Here is a 14,017-nt window from a genome sequence, read left to right as displayed (position 1 = left end):
TGAAATACCGATTCTTGCCCGTCCTTGTTGATTTCTTTTATCCAGACTTGAATAAAAGAACAGCTACTTGTCCAAGGTAAAAGTAAATGAAATGCTTCGTTTCGTGTGTAACATAGGATCCAAAATTCCTCCCAACAATACAATGCCAAGTTGGGTTGTACTTCTTGTCAAATTCTTTCTTTATGTAGGCGGCGATGTCTTTTTCTATGTTAAACTTTTCCATTGCTTGCGTTGCACATTCAACAGCATCTTGCTGCATATCCTCTGTCATGTCGGCATTTTTTATCACAGCTTTTCTGTCGGTCATCTGTAAAATCGAAATAAGGAAAAAAGCCCATTCGCTAAATAAGCCTAATGAAAAACGAGGCACCTCCCCATACGACCACGCCTATGTGCAAGGGTTAGACACGATGGCGGAAAAAAGATTCGCATTTCTTACCCTGTCTAAAAACAGCTTTCCGCAACTTCTACAAATCTTCGCCACTGAAATTACCTTTTCAAACAACTACCTGAAAGTCAAACAAAATCAACATTGCTTCCATGGAGTTTTATGCCGACGCCGAAGTGGAAAACAAATTGCTAACATTTCGATTGGTGCATTACAGCGGCTTATTTCGGTGGACTATATCAAACCAAGATGCACTGCGGGGTTCTTTTCCGGCTGGTACAAGTCGGAACGCCAGAATAGCTGGAATACTTCGGAACTCCGGAATACTTTTGACAATTGCAACACATGATGTTCGCTGCAAAAACGAAAGTACAAAATATGAACCTTTTATTTCAAAAGTATTTGACAATAGTTTTGCTTTTATTGTTTACAAAATTAAATACGGTAAGTTAGGATGCAAAGTTGCATTCAAAAGAGAAAAAATAGTTCATTTCTTAGAAGTCCTTGAAAAGAAAATTAAATTTTTAGTATGTGAACTCAACAATACAGTCAAATTATAATTTAGCTGTAACCCATTTATAAGAATCTGCTAAATCTTGCTTGTTCTTACATGCTGGTTTTTACTGTATTTCAAGCAAGCGAAAGCATTAAAACAACATTTCTCATCCATGCTTCTCTACACTAAGTTAAGGGACAAAACAGTTTTTTTGGAGGGGGGAGGGGGGGGGGGACGGAAAATCTTGGGAAAAGATGTTTGCAAGGACAAAAAAGCTCAAATGCATTGTTTGCAATTATTATTGTACCAGAAATTATCCATACACCCCCCCCCCCCCCTTAACAGAGGGTCTTTTGGCTTCTAACTCCCCACCCTCTTGAAAATTCCAGTTTAGCTTCTTACTTTCCTTAAAACAGTTTGGCCCTTTCAGGTCTCCCTCCACCTGGGAATTTCCAATTACCCTCCGTTGGGAGGGAGGGTATGGATATTTTCTGGAACTACACAACCAGTACAGAAGTTTCATGTTTCTCTCCTTTGAATGTCTTGACAATGGGTTTCTCAAAGCCTCCTCAGCCAAAAAAAAAAAATGGAAATACTCCCATTTTAATTAGGGGGCCAAGGGCACAAACTGCCACTTATCAGTCAACTTGAGGACATATCAAAATAGCAGGAGATGCTTACACTCTAGGAGGCAGTCTGGCCAAGTGGTTAGGGCACTTGCCTTGAGATCTGGGGATCCCAAGTTCAAGACATGTTCCAACCACTCATTGGATTATTTTGTTCCTTGGTAGTCCCTGGTTCAACTTCTCAGCTGCACTTGTAAATAGCCAACTGGTTTGCCTCTTGCCAGTTAGGATTCTTAACAGTTGCTGTTGAATATTCTGTTCTGTTGTGATTGAGTTTCATTGTCCCTGAAGAGCCCCTAAGGGGAGTGGTAAATTATGTATGTACGTATGTACTGGGACTTGGATATCATGCACAGCAGAAAATAACTAAGTCAAGTATAATACATTACTTTATTAACAAGGGCTTCTGGTAAATATATTAAGCTTATATCATATAGTTCTTCATCGAAGGAAAAAACAAAAACTAACAGTCTATGAACTCTTGCGGTTTAGCTAATATATGTGTAAATTGCAAACTACTTCAACTTAAATAACTGTTATAAATAAAAAGAGCAAAAGATCACACTTTTGTAGGAAAACAGTCACTATTTTCAAGTCTTTCCTGGTTCAACCAGACTTGAAGAGAAGTACAGCAACTTGTCCCAGATAGAAATAAATGAAATGCTTGGTCTCGTGAGTAACGTAAGAGCCAAAATTTCTGCCAACAATGCAGTGCCAAGTTGGATTGTATTTCTTGTCAAATTCCTTCTTTACATAGGCAGCAATGTCTTTCTCAATATTGAATTTCTCCATTGCCTGTGTAGAAACTTCTACAGCATCTTGTTGCATGTCTTCCGACATGTCAGCATTTTTTATCACAGCTTTCCTGTCAGACATCTGAAATACAAAGTAAGAGTTTTTTTGCAGCTAAGGAATGAGGAAATTGAAAAGCTAGCAACACTCCACACAACCAAACACTTTGATATTATACTGAACCCAAAGTTAGGGATAAAAAAGTTGGAATAGTTCACTTTAAATTAATTTAAACAATGGTTATCAAATTCAATAATATAATTGGTTGCTATGGCAACTAGAATGAAAGTACGCCAATAAACTTACACGAGGATAAGAACGTTCTTCAATTTTCAATGTCCTCGATTAGATTATTAAAGTAAAGGCAATTTTTCTTACTGTTTTGAACATTCGATCCGTAAGCTTACTGTGTAAACAACTTACAACTATCTTGTATCATACGATGGACCATCCTTGTTCAATCTCTAAGGATTACTAATCATCCGAGAATGCAAACCTGTATATCACTAACCTTAAGATTTATCTCAGAAGAGGACCAAGCAAAGCAAGCTGAGATACCGGCAAAAAAAGCCCTTCTTCTTCCTCGTCGAGCGAGAAAATCCAAATAACCGTGGATTAGAAAAAAGAAGTTTGCTATTTCTTCTCATCTTTGATTGGTTGCATCGTACAAATGATTGAATGTGATTCGTCATCGTTCTGGTATCGTTTTCGGCAGCCTGTATCAGCCCACAACCCCTTGCTAGACAAAGCGTTTAAATCCAAATTACCGTTGGGAATCTGGGGTGAATCCCTGCTTTATTCTCTGGGGCGCCCTTAAATTGCCACTCGCATGTCGTGGTCTTTCTAGTCGCCATCTTTTCAGCATTTCCATAGTTCTTCGTCGGTTTCTTGCCTATATCACGTTTAAATGCAAGCTATGAATCGAAGCAACAACAATAACAGGCGTGTCTATGTTGGAAATTTGCCCTCCAACATAGACGAACGAGATTTGGAGGACATTTTCTACAAGTACGGCGACATTTCAGATGTAGACCTGAAGATTCCCCGTTACGGCACTGGTGGCACTCCGTTTGCCTTCGTCGAGTTTCATGACCCAAGGTGTGTTAGAGTGGAGCTTTGTGCTCCTTGTGAACTACGGTACTCTTTACCCATTGAGATGTTTTTTTTACGACGTGTAATCATCAGTGTTCGGCTTTCATATGTTGAAACGTGGTTTCGTTTTCAAAAACGCTTTGACCAAAGTTGATTTGCATTTGCAGTTGCGTCAAGATTTGACGAGCTAGCGATGCTAGCTAACTGCAAGTTTTGTCTTCCAGAAATTGTTAAACCGACTGTTTTGGCGATATGTTGACTTCCTTCCACTATTTTATTTGAAATATTCATGTTTAGGCAATTTGCACGCAAAATTCCTGTCCAACAAAATTTGTTTTCGCAAGTCATGCAAAATTAATAAGTGATCGTTTGCGGAAAGCAGGTAGGGGTAGATAGATAGTTTATTAAAAACTGCATTGGAGCAATCTTTACTTATGCTATTGAGGTTTGGGATGGTGGTAACAAATATCGCCGTATTGATAAATTTATTAGAGCTTTTAAATTGGGATATACAAAAGAATTTTATTCTGTTTTGAATATTTTATCTGAAAACTTAGGATCGCCGCCTTTGGGAGAAAATTAAGTCTCCCGAGCAATCCACTTCACATCACCTCCAACTAGGCATAGAGTTTTAAGAAATAGGGGTTACTCTTTCATTATACCAAGAATGAGGACTGAACGTTTTAAAAGTATTTTTATCAATAGAACTTGACTTCATTTTAGATAATTGGATATTTTTATTGAAATTTGGAAACTGAACACTTCTGTTGTTCAGTGATGTTTTTTCATGTATATAATGAAGATTATTATTATTATTATTATTATTATTATTATTATTATTATTATTATTATTATTATTAGTTAAAGGCTGAATTACGCAATATCTCTTTGGCTTTTGGTTCGTGAGGGTGGTAAGCAGCTGCTTTATCAGGCATTTCTTTTGTTTTATGCGGAAAATATCGTAATTATGGGCAGGATGCAGATTTTAGGGAATTACGTGGATCCGCATTGGCAGATTCTGTCAGATGCCATGTGTATTCCTGTTTAAATATAAAAATTAATATGAATATGAGTGGGATAAAACTACAGCTTCGACTATTTCGACATCGCATATATAAAAGTATTTGTAGCAAGAAAGAGAACCCAGTCAAATTATCTTTTGGTGTCAAGGAGGAAAGGGAAATTTTCCAGATCCTGTTTATTTCCAGTTTCACATTTCTTTAGCTGTTAGCAATTTCAGGGGTCACTTAAAATCGAGGCACGGAAAGTACAGAAGCTCCTTAACCTCGTGTATCGGAGTAAAATCCTCTGTGTTAAGTTAATGAGCAGATTGCTTATTGTTTAATTTGTTTTCTCACACAGAGATGCTGAAGATGCTGTACGAGGCAGGGATGGATATGAATTTGATGGTCAGAGAATCCGAGTGGAGTTTCCTCATGGTGGACGCGGGGGTGGGAGATCTGGTGGAGGTGGTGGATTTGGAGGAGGTGGCGGAGGAGGTGGTGGTGGCGGTGGTGGTGGTGGAGGTGGAGGCTTTGGAAGAGGTCCACCCCCACGCCGTTCAGAATATCGTGTGTTGGTGTCTGGACTTCCACCTACTGGTAGTTGGCAAGACCTGAAAGATCACATGCGTGATGCTGGTGATGTCCAGTTCACTGATGTTTTCAAGGATGGCACTGGTATTGTGGAGTTCTCTCGTTATGATGACATGAAATATGCAATCAAGCACCTTGATGATTCCAAGTTCCGTTCACATGAGGTTTGTAAATATAAGAAGAACATTGATTTTAACATGAACAGCATGTTGCATTGGTATTTAATATCTGTTAACATTATGCTCTACTCTTGTCTGTGTAGGGTGAAGTTGCATTTATTCGTGTCAAACAAGACAATGCTGGTTATGGCAGAGGTGGTGGTGGTGGTGGTGGATCACGAAGTCGCAGTCGTTCCTATTCAAGAAGCAGATCCCCAAGAAAGAAGTCCCGTTCTCGCAGTCCAAGACGATCATACTCTCCAAGGAAATCCAAGTCTCCTTCCCGTTCCCCTAGGAGGAAGAGATCACCCTCTCCCAGGCGCTCCAAATCACGTTCACGTTCACGTTCATAGACATTAATTTAGAGCTTTCCCCATTGATGCTAAGTTTCTTCATTTTTGCTTCTAAAGTCAAAGAAAGGTGACCATCTGCAACCTCTTAGCTAGCTTGTGTAGTAGTGATCATATGAATTATATTCAATTCCATGGTATCATTTTCAGGGCAGTGCAAGCAATTTTGTGATAATGGAAAGGAAAGCTAGGAAAGAAAACAGTAGATGTTTCTGCACATATCTTGCTAAGGAAATCAGAAACTGGATAAGGGAACAATGGATAAAAATGCCCTCTGGGGACAGTAGGATCAATTTGGACATAGGACATTTTCTTTGGATATGGTATGCATGGTTTTGTCAACTTCAACATAAATTTATGACGAATAATGCTACCTTTTTAACCTTCAGTTTTTAAAGATATTGATGTAAAAGTGTTAGTAAGAGTAGGTACCAAAGACGATGTTTATAGTCTATTTTAGTTTTGCACCTTGGGCTTAAGCTAGTTTCTGCGGTTAAGAATAAAAACTGTTTTGCATAACTGAATAGTTTTCTTTGTGGATGGTTATGTAGAAATTCTTTGTTATCTTTTGATTGACAAAATGACTTCTTTATAATCCTGTGACAGATCAGATCTAACGCTGTCAGGAGGAGACCAGATCCTCTCATGCCAGTCAAAGTGATCACGGAATAGGATAGGAACTGGGGTTCATCTCCAGTTCACTTTTGGGACAGGACATTGGAAACTGTCAGGAGTCTGGCAAAGGATTTGGATGTTAACTCATTTCAACATTTTTGGAGGAAAAACAGTGTTTAGGATGGAGGATTATCAATCACAATCTTTCATTTAAGGTTCTCACAAAGCAGGCTTCCACGGAGGGTAATCCTTATGTGGTATGACACGTGAAAAGTTCATTCTTTGATAAAATTTCCAATTGAACCAACCAATGTCCCATCCATAACAATGACTAGAATTTCATCCTTACATAAGTTAGGAGTTTCTCTGTTTTTCTTGCCTTACCTTGAAAATGAAGGATGGAGTGTTGTATTTTGTTGTCCTAGTGGCCAACTCTTATTGCATTATTTTATTTTTACTAACCTCTTCATTGTAGGGCATTGTTGTCATGATTCAATGCAGATTATAGAGGGAGAACTCTCAATTCAGTGCATTGCAGCCCCAATTTATGAAGTGGAAAATAAAGTTCTTTGAATGAACATGTTTTGTGTCTTTTGGTTCTTTAACAAGTTACTATGCAAAAACGTTTTTCCCCACATCTTAGTTGTTGCTTTGTCCTTGTTTGGGAACTACTTCCCTGGTTCCCTTAAGGACTGTACCTACTATTGTTATTGCGCATACGTTCTGCGCATGTCAAGATACTCAGGTTTCCTATCGGTGATGCTTACTAATACAGGGATATTTTTGCGCAGCTTAAAACTATCGGGAGAAAGTAGATCTTAGTAAGTATTCATAGTATCCAAAAAGAAAATAGTGGGTAACTGTGCATTTTTGAGAGATAATTACTGGGTTGCCAAACCCAGTCGGAATCCCGGTTTCATTTCGTGGGTTTTTTTGTTATTTTTTTCCGTGTCGGGAAAAGTCTTGCCTGTCACTCCCCTGCTAAGTGGTGTCTTTGTGCATAGAGTCTTCTGTGCGTATTTTGTTAGGTTTGAGGGGGCTGGGGTAATGCGTAGTTTGCTCTGCACAATTAACCTGTAATGGCGTCGAAAGTCATTGTAACGCGAATGGCTTTTTAGTACATCTTTAAAGAAAATATACCCACAAGGAGCTCAGGAATAAAACGTCAAGACAGGCGGTGAAACATAAAGATCTGGAATCTTAAAAAAGCGACGAGCAATGGACTTCGACAGCGTGAATCTTTCGCCCGTCGAGCCGAAATCAAAATATGCTGTACCTCTAATATTTCGCCAAGGTGGTGTTACGTACAACACTGAAACCAAATGGAAATTTCTCTGGTAACTTTCGGGTTCAACAAAGACAGAGAAGGAATCGAACACCACAAGTAGATCTGTGATCTCTGTTGTATGTCTCACAGTGTTTACTGAAGCCGCATCTATTTAAAGTTTGCCTGTTTGTCTGGCAAGTAACATTCATTTTGTACTCAACTCTGCAAAGGTTAAAAAAAAATGGAAATGTGGCAGTGAAAAATTACTTGAATGAAAGCTTGTTGTCTCTTTTGTGCTTTATTATTTACGGTCAAGGTTCTTTCGAAAAGGGTTGAATGTGAACTGTCAGAAATTTATTTAATTGCGTATGCTTTGTGATTGTGTGTTTCGCTTGCACGCACGCAACTGAAATAGGAAGGGTTTCTTGCCTCTTATAGCAAATATGTTGCTTGTTTCAAGAAATGTTTCGGTGGAAAATATTTCAGTGAAATTTCCAGCTTTTGTAAATTTATCACGTTGTGTAATTTTCGAGCTTAGCAAATTTGCATACATGTGCTGAAATGTGATACGGGGAGAATTTTTGTGGTCACGCGTAAGTCACGAAAATAAACAGGTCTGTTGGAAGCGTGCTTGAGTTTCAACAAAATGACCCCCAAAATCGGCAAAAGATTGTGACGCTGATGAATAATAAAGTAGCTGCTATTACCAAAACGATGGAATTACCTGGTGATAAATAACCTTGTCTTGGAGAGTAAATTTTTGATTTTCCAGAAACAATGGTCAACCTCTGAGAGTTGGGCGATTGTGATCTTTCTGTTGAATTTGCACATTTCTTGTCAAAATTTATAACAATCGAAAGAAAAAGAAAACTAACAAAAACAAAAACCCGGTAGCTTGGCATCATTTGATACAGATGCTTCACTGTTTCGCGAGTAAACATGCCGCGGTAACTTGATCACTGCGCCCGCTGAATTCGATGTGCGATTTACTCGGTGCAGCCAAACTTGTACAATTACAACAAAACAACTAAAATCTCCCAAACTGTTTTCCGCTGATGGTAACTTTTTATATTCGTGGTTCAAAATTAATGTTGTTTTCATGTCGTAGATTTTGTTACCGATGGCAAAATATTTTATGCTCGATCGACCGTCCTGAAACTTCCTTCTGCTCTTCTTAAAAATTGTGTATCCATATTTATTTACTTTTACTTCAATATCTGTTTTGCATAAAGCAAGCTAACAAAATCTGTATCTTGCTTGGTTCGCATTTGATAGCATTAAAATAGAATTTTCGGTCCTATGCTTCTGTTACTGAGTGGTATATTTCTTAGGTCGCTCAGCTTTCAACTTTTGTTTACAAAGCTGTCAGATGCTGTCAGTGCACGCTTACACTTGTAGTGGAAAGAAGTTGCATGATCAACATGTCAGCCCAGAAGCCAATGTTTCTCGATTCCCTTTTATTTTCTTCAGTCTCTCTGGGTTCAGTACTTTGCTAGTAACCACATGTCTTCTCAAGGGGCTATTTATCTAAGACTTCTACCATGGCGCTACAATGATAGACAATACCAAAACAATATCGTGTAATGTTAGACCTACATATTACGCAAAGACAACTGTCAACATGTCATCCCAGAAGACAATGTTTTTCACTTCCCATTTATTTTCTTCAATCTTTCTGGGCTCAGTACTTTGCTAGTAACCAGATGTCTTCTCAGGCTATTTACCGAAGACTCCTACCATGGCACTACAATGATAGACAATACCAAAACAATATCGTGCACTGTTAGAGCTACAGATTACGCAAGGACAACTTGAATCTCCTGGAAGACAACACACAGCTCAGTTGACATTATGGAATAAATCGCGGTGTTACTTCACTACCACACGTAAGCAATGCGTGTCAATTTTTTTTAAAGAGGACAGGAATTTCTTCTTTCTGACAAATGATTAATTAATAGGCCGGTAGCCAGGTTTTTAACCTCAGAAAAGGATCTGTTTCGTCGTACGAACGTGTGAGGACCTGTGAGCCATAGGGACTTTGCTGGTATGACTTCTGGTATGATCAAAAATAAGACACAAACAGCAGTGATAAACATATTGAACTTGTTCATTTTAACTATGACTTGACGTTTCGTATGTGCTCTACATACATTTTCAAAAGTAACCGTTGAAATTTAAAACAGCTATTTATATATAACAAAGCGGATGAGGGGACTGGAACCTAGATTAAGCAAATACTTAAGGTAGTAGCCAAAACGCGGGGCCGGGGTCGGGGCCGGGGCCGGGGCCGGGGCCGGGGCCGGGGCCGGGGTCGGGGTCGGGGTCGGGGTCGGGGTCGGGGTCGGGGCCGGGGCCGGGGTGTCTTTTTTTTTTTCAAAATTTTTCCGTTTCAATTTTTGTAGTTATTCTCCCGTACTGTTATTTTCTAATGTTCGGCATCTTTCCTTCATCTATGTTGGAAATTACCCGAAAGATATATGGAACGTACGGAAGCTTCGAAGGAGACATCGTTTGCTTTTCGAAAAGAATTTCCAACTGAAATTTAATACGTTAAACCAAGTGATTCGCGCGTTAAGTTATGTCGCTTATTTGTTTTATTGTATGGAACTATATTTGCAATTTTATTTTCCACAGCAAGTTTGCATGAGTTGAAAGGTGACAACTAATTAGAAATTCAGAAATATTTAAATCGAAACTGCAAACGCGCAAATTACTTTTTCACTTTCCTCCGATTAAGAACGTTAAAGGCAATCAATAGAAGAAATCAAACTTTCAGTCGACTAGTTCAACGACATATTGATGGAGCAGCTTGTACGAATAAAAATCTGAAGATCTACAGGATCCTCAGTGGCGTGATCTTGCCTTAAAGTACTGCCTCGTACGTAGGTGCGAATCGCCTAGAGACACTGAAGACTCGCTCAGCTCCACATTTTAAAACCACATTTTAATGTTTACTTCGTACAAAACTTCTCCGCAATACAATTAAAACGAAGCAGAACAGCCATAATTCCACTATGGTCGTCACGCAAACGTTCTCAGTTGCTTGTTTTCGCAAAATTGTTCTAAGTGTGGTTGTGCTTTTTCTCGTAAGATTGGATTCGATCCCTTGAAGTCCGAATAGAATTGGCTAGCAAGTTCCCGTGCGACTGACTTTACTACAAACCGTTTGTGGTAAATCAGACAACAACATTGACAACAACACGAACAAACAAGCAAAAAGAACGTTGCATGACTGCGTGACGATCATCGTGGAACTGGGATTCTGATGGTTTTTTTTTTAACGAAGTGAATATTACGATGGGACTCTGTCTGGCAGTTAGCGTGTATTCCATAAATTGAAACGAAAAAATTTTGAAAAAAAAAAAAAAAGACACCCCGACCCCGACCCCGACCCCGACCCCGACCCCGACCCCGACCCCGACCCCGACCCCGACCCCGACCCCGACCCCGACCCCGGCCCCGGCCCCGGCCCCGGCCCCGCGTTTTGGCTACTACCAATACTTAACAGTAAAATATATAATAATAATAATTATAATATTAATAAAAACAGAAAAGATTAATAAAGCATCAGCATTTCACTTCCGACGTTGACGTTGAAAGCTGGCTCAAGTTCTTGAATAAAGAAGGTCTCTTTTATTTTACAATGATAGTCAGTTTTGCCCTTCGCTAAAACATCAAAATGATCCCACTTGATGTTATGTCCAGTGGCCTTGACGTGGTCAGCAATGGCTGAAGTATTGTCATTTTTAGCTAGGGCCTTAAAATGTTCGGTTTTTCTATCGTGAAGCCGCCGTTTAGTTTTACCGTTGTAAAAACCATTACAATCCCAACAATTTGCTCTGTAAATAACTCTGGATTGTTGTGAACGATTAATACGGTCCTTGTAAGGAAAGAAAGATTTTATACATCGAGTGGTATGACTTCTGGTATGACTTCTGAGTTACCCCCCCCCCCCCCCCCCAACTTGAAAAAAAATGCGTGGAACGCTGCACGTACCACAGGCAACCCAGTGTACCCTCACGGAGGGTCTAGTTAAGCTTCAATTTGAGAAAGAATGCCATACATTGCTTTGTATTTAAAGGCTTTTTACAAATATTATTCATGAATTATCTTTGAAAAATGCGTGGTTACCCCCAATTTTCTTTTTGGATTTCAATAACACTTGCTAAGATCTACATTTCCTGCATAATCACACACCGGGGCAAAAATATCTTTAATTAGTAGGCACCGTCCTTAATGTGGTTGTGGAAATAATGAAGGATAAATCACAAGCAAGGGGGCAAAAGTTGAAAGGTAGACTGAGGCGATCCTCACACTTAACTGGTCAATTTAAGTAATTATAGTCTCTTCACAGGATTTGAACCCATGACCTCTGTAACCCCAGTGTAGGGTGTGTCAGTGAAGAGACAAAAACTTCTTCACAATGAGATCGTCCATTCGTAGTAATTTAATTAATAAGCCAGGAGGGGGAATGATGTACATTAACAATTTGGTTGTCTTATTGCATGGAACACTGAATAAAATATCAGTTAAAAGTCGACATATCGTTTTATGATTTATAGAGGGGGGCATTAAGTTGCCCATTGCATTTCCGCGCCAAAAATTGGCAAACAGTGAAATACCGAAATCGAAATTAATGTTCTACATTTTCTTCCCATGTTGCTCAGCACGCGCGGATTACTGACTTTGTCATTACAGCAAACGGTTGTTAAAACGAATCGCGCTTCTAAAACGTGAACCCGCACCAAGGAGGAAGGTTGTGGAGTTTGCAGTTTTCTTTACCACTGGAGCAACCGCTTTCTTTAGAGTACCGCGTTTCCGCAGACCCCAATGTCCCCCTCTTTATTGACGAAATTGGACTTGTGACCGGGCAGTCAACAACGGTCGTGTTGCCAGCGCGCGGTCAAATTCAAATGGACCAATCAGAGTTGAGGCTGAAACCATCTTGCGAGTTTCCGTTGTTGACTGCCCGGTCACAAGCCTCTGAGGAAAGCAGAAGAGGTGAATTTTCAGACAAAGTTTTCGTTCTTCACGAGTCTTTAGGCCGCCGAAACACGCGTATTTGGAGTGAAATTTATTGGGCTTTATGGAACTGTTGTTTTTATTGCGATTCGGGACTTTTCCTGTTGAGGAGAAAACGATTTGTGGAGTGAGGTCTGGCCAGCGATGGATGGAGTGGTCGGTCTTCCTATTATTTTAGTAACGGCCTTCCGGATAACTTCACTAAACGGCGTCAGAATGGCTCTAAACTCGGCAAAAGAGACAAGTTCGTCACACATTTGAGGTGGGAAAACTTTATTTCAAATGAGATAGTTATTTACACAATTTTTTTACGATCGGTGATTTTCCCATACAATTCTCCATATACACAAACTGTCGCATACACCACGTACTTTCAGCTTGGGAAGCTTGTGATAACGCGTTTTTAAAAATTCTCAACGGCTGTCTGTAGTGACGCGAGCTTGCATGGGCTGCCTATGCTTGTACGAGGATATGACGACTTATTCCATGGTCTTGGAAAGCTAAAGGAACGACAGGTCAAAATTCACATCGATAAAACGGTTCAACCTCACAGAAGAGTACCTTTCCACGAGAGAAGGCCGTTAGAAAAACACCTGGAGAAAGATGAAAAACAAGGTGTAATCGAGCGCTCGGACGGACCTACACCCTGGGTACCACCCATCGTTGTTGCATCCAAGCGTGAGCCCGGTAAAGTGAGAGAGTGTGTAGATATGAGGCAGGCAAACAAGGTTCTTGACATCTAACACCAACAATCAAAGAAATAATCAAAGCCCTTAACAGAGCAATAGTAAACACGTCCTCAACCAAGGGTACAATCAACTGGAATTAACACCACAATCGAGGTACATCGCAACCTTTAGCACCCATCTTGGTCTACGACGATACACCCGTCTTAACTTTGGTGTATCAAGCGCGGCAGAAATCTTTCAAAACATCATCTGTGAAACCCTAGCCCTAACCCATGAGCAATAAATCTTAGCGACGATATTCTGGTCTATGGTAGGACCCAAGAGGAGCACGACCAAGCCCTGGAAGCAACATTCAAACGCCTGCGAGAAAGCAGACTGACCTTGAACCGGAAACAAGTGCGTCTTCAACCAACCGCAACTTGCGTTCTTGGGATACGTATTCGTCACCTGACCCCAGTAAGGTACAAGAGATTATCAGTCTGGAGACACCATCCACAGTTTCCGAAGTGCGAAATTTTTTAGGGATGGCGAACTATTGCTCAAGGTTCATACTCAACCATCACCCAACCACTCAGGAAGCTGACACAACAAACAGTCAACATCTTGGCAATGGACTAGCCGTCAACAGCACGCCATACAACAAGTCAAACACACCCTCGCAAAAGCTTCAGCAACAATCTATTTTGACCCAGACAAAAGAACATAGATTCTGGTAGACGCAAGCCTTGTAGGATTAGGGGCCATCCTATGTCAGCTAGACCCCCACGGCGACGAAAGGCAAGTAGTTCCATATGCCAGCAGATACTGACCTCACCGCAACGGAACAGAGACATAGCCAACCGGAACATGAGGCGCTCGTCATAGTTTGGAGCTGCGATTACTTTCACCTCCATGTGTACGGCAAGCCAATCACCGTATTCACAGATC

At 40.2% G+C, this 14,017-nt stretch overlaps 2 protein-coding genes across 3 annotated transcripts; one reads left to right on the top strand and one right to left on the bottom strand.

Annotated features, from left to right (window-relative positions):
* Positions 1-37: 37 nt before the first annotated feature.
* On the bottom strand, positions 38-3,156 carry LOC137976750 (uncharacterized). The gene is made up of 3 exons (XM_068824098.1): positions 3,070-3,156; positions 2,141-2,386; positions 38-307 (listed from the first exon to the last, which is right to left on the bottom strand). Exons 1-3 carry the CDS (start codon positions 3,154-3,156, stop codon positions 38-40), a joined length of 603 nt encoding a protein of 200 aa, XP_068680199.1.
* Positions 3,104-6,690, top strand: LOC137976117 (serine/arginine-rich splicing factor 1-like). Of its 2 annotated transcripts, XR_011117696.1 has the most exons (4): positions 3,104-3,400; positions 4,757-5,153; positions 5,252-5,820; positions 6,104-6,690. XR_011117696.1 is itself a non-coding variant. In XM_068823393.1 (3 exons), the coding sequence occupies exons 1-3, from the start codon at positions 3,210-3,212 to the stop codon at positions 5,498-5,500; spliced, it is 837 nt and encodes a 278-aa protein (XP_068679494.1). In that variant the 5' UTR covers positions 3,104-3,209; the 3' UTR covers positions 5,501-6,690. The 2 variants fall into 2 exon arrangements, 1 of the variants encoding a protein (XP_068679494.1); XM_068823393.1 differs by having other exon boundaries at positions 5,252-6,690.
* The last annotated feature ends 7,327 nt before the right edge of the window (positions 6,691-14,017 follow it).

The sequence above is a fragment of the Montipora foliosa genome, chromosome 11, assembly GCF_036669935.1.
Source record: "Montipora foliosa isolate CH-2021 chromosome 11, ASM3666993v2, whole genome shotgun sequence".
NCBI lineage: Eukaryota > Metazoa > Cnidaria > Anthozoa > Scleractinia > Acroporidae > Montipora > Montipora foliosa.
The sequence above is the reverse complement of the archived record's forward strand: the minus strand, read 5'-3'. Positions and strand labels throughout refer to the sequence as shown.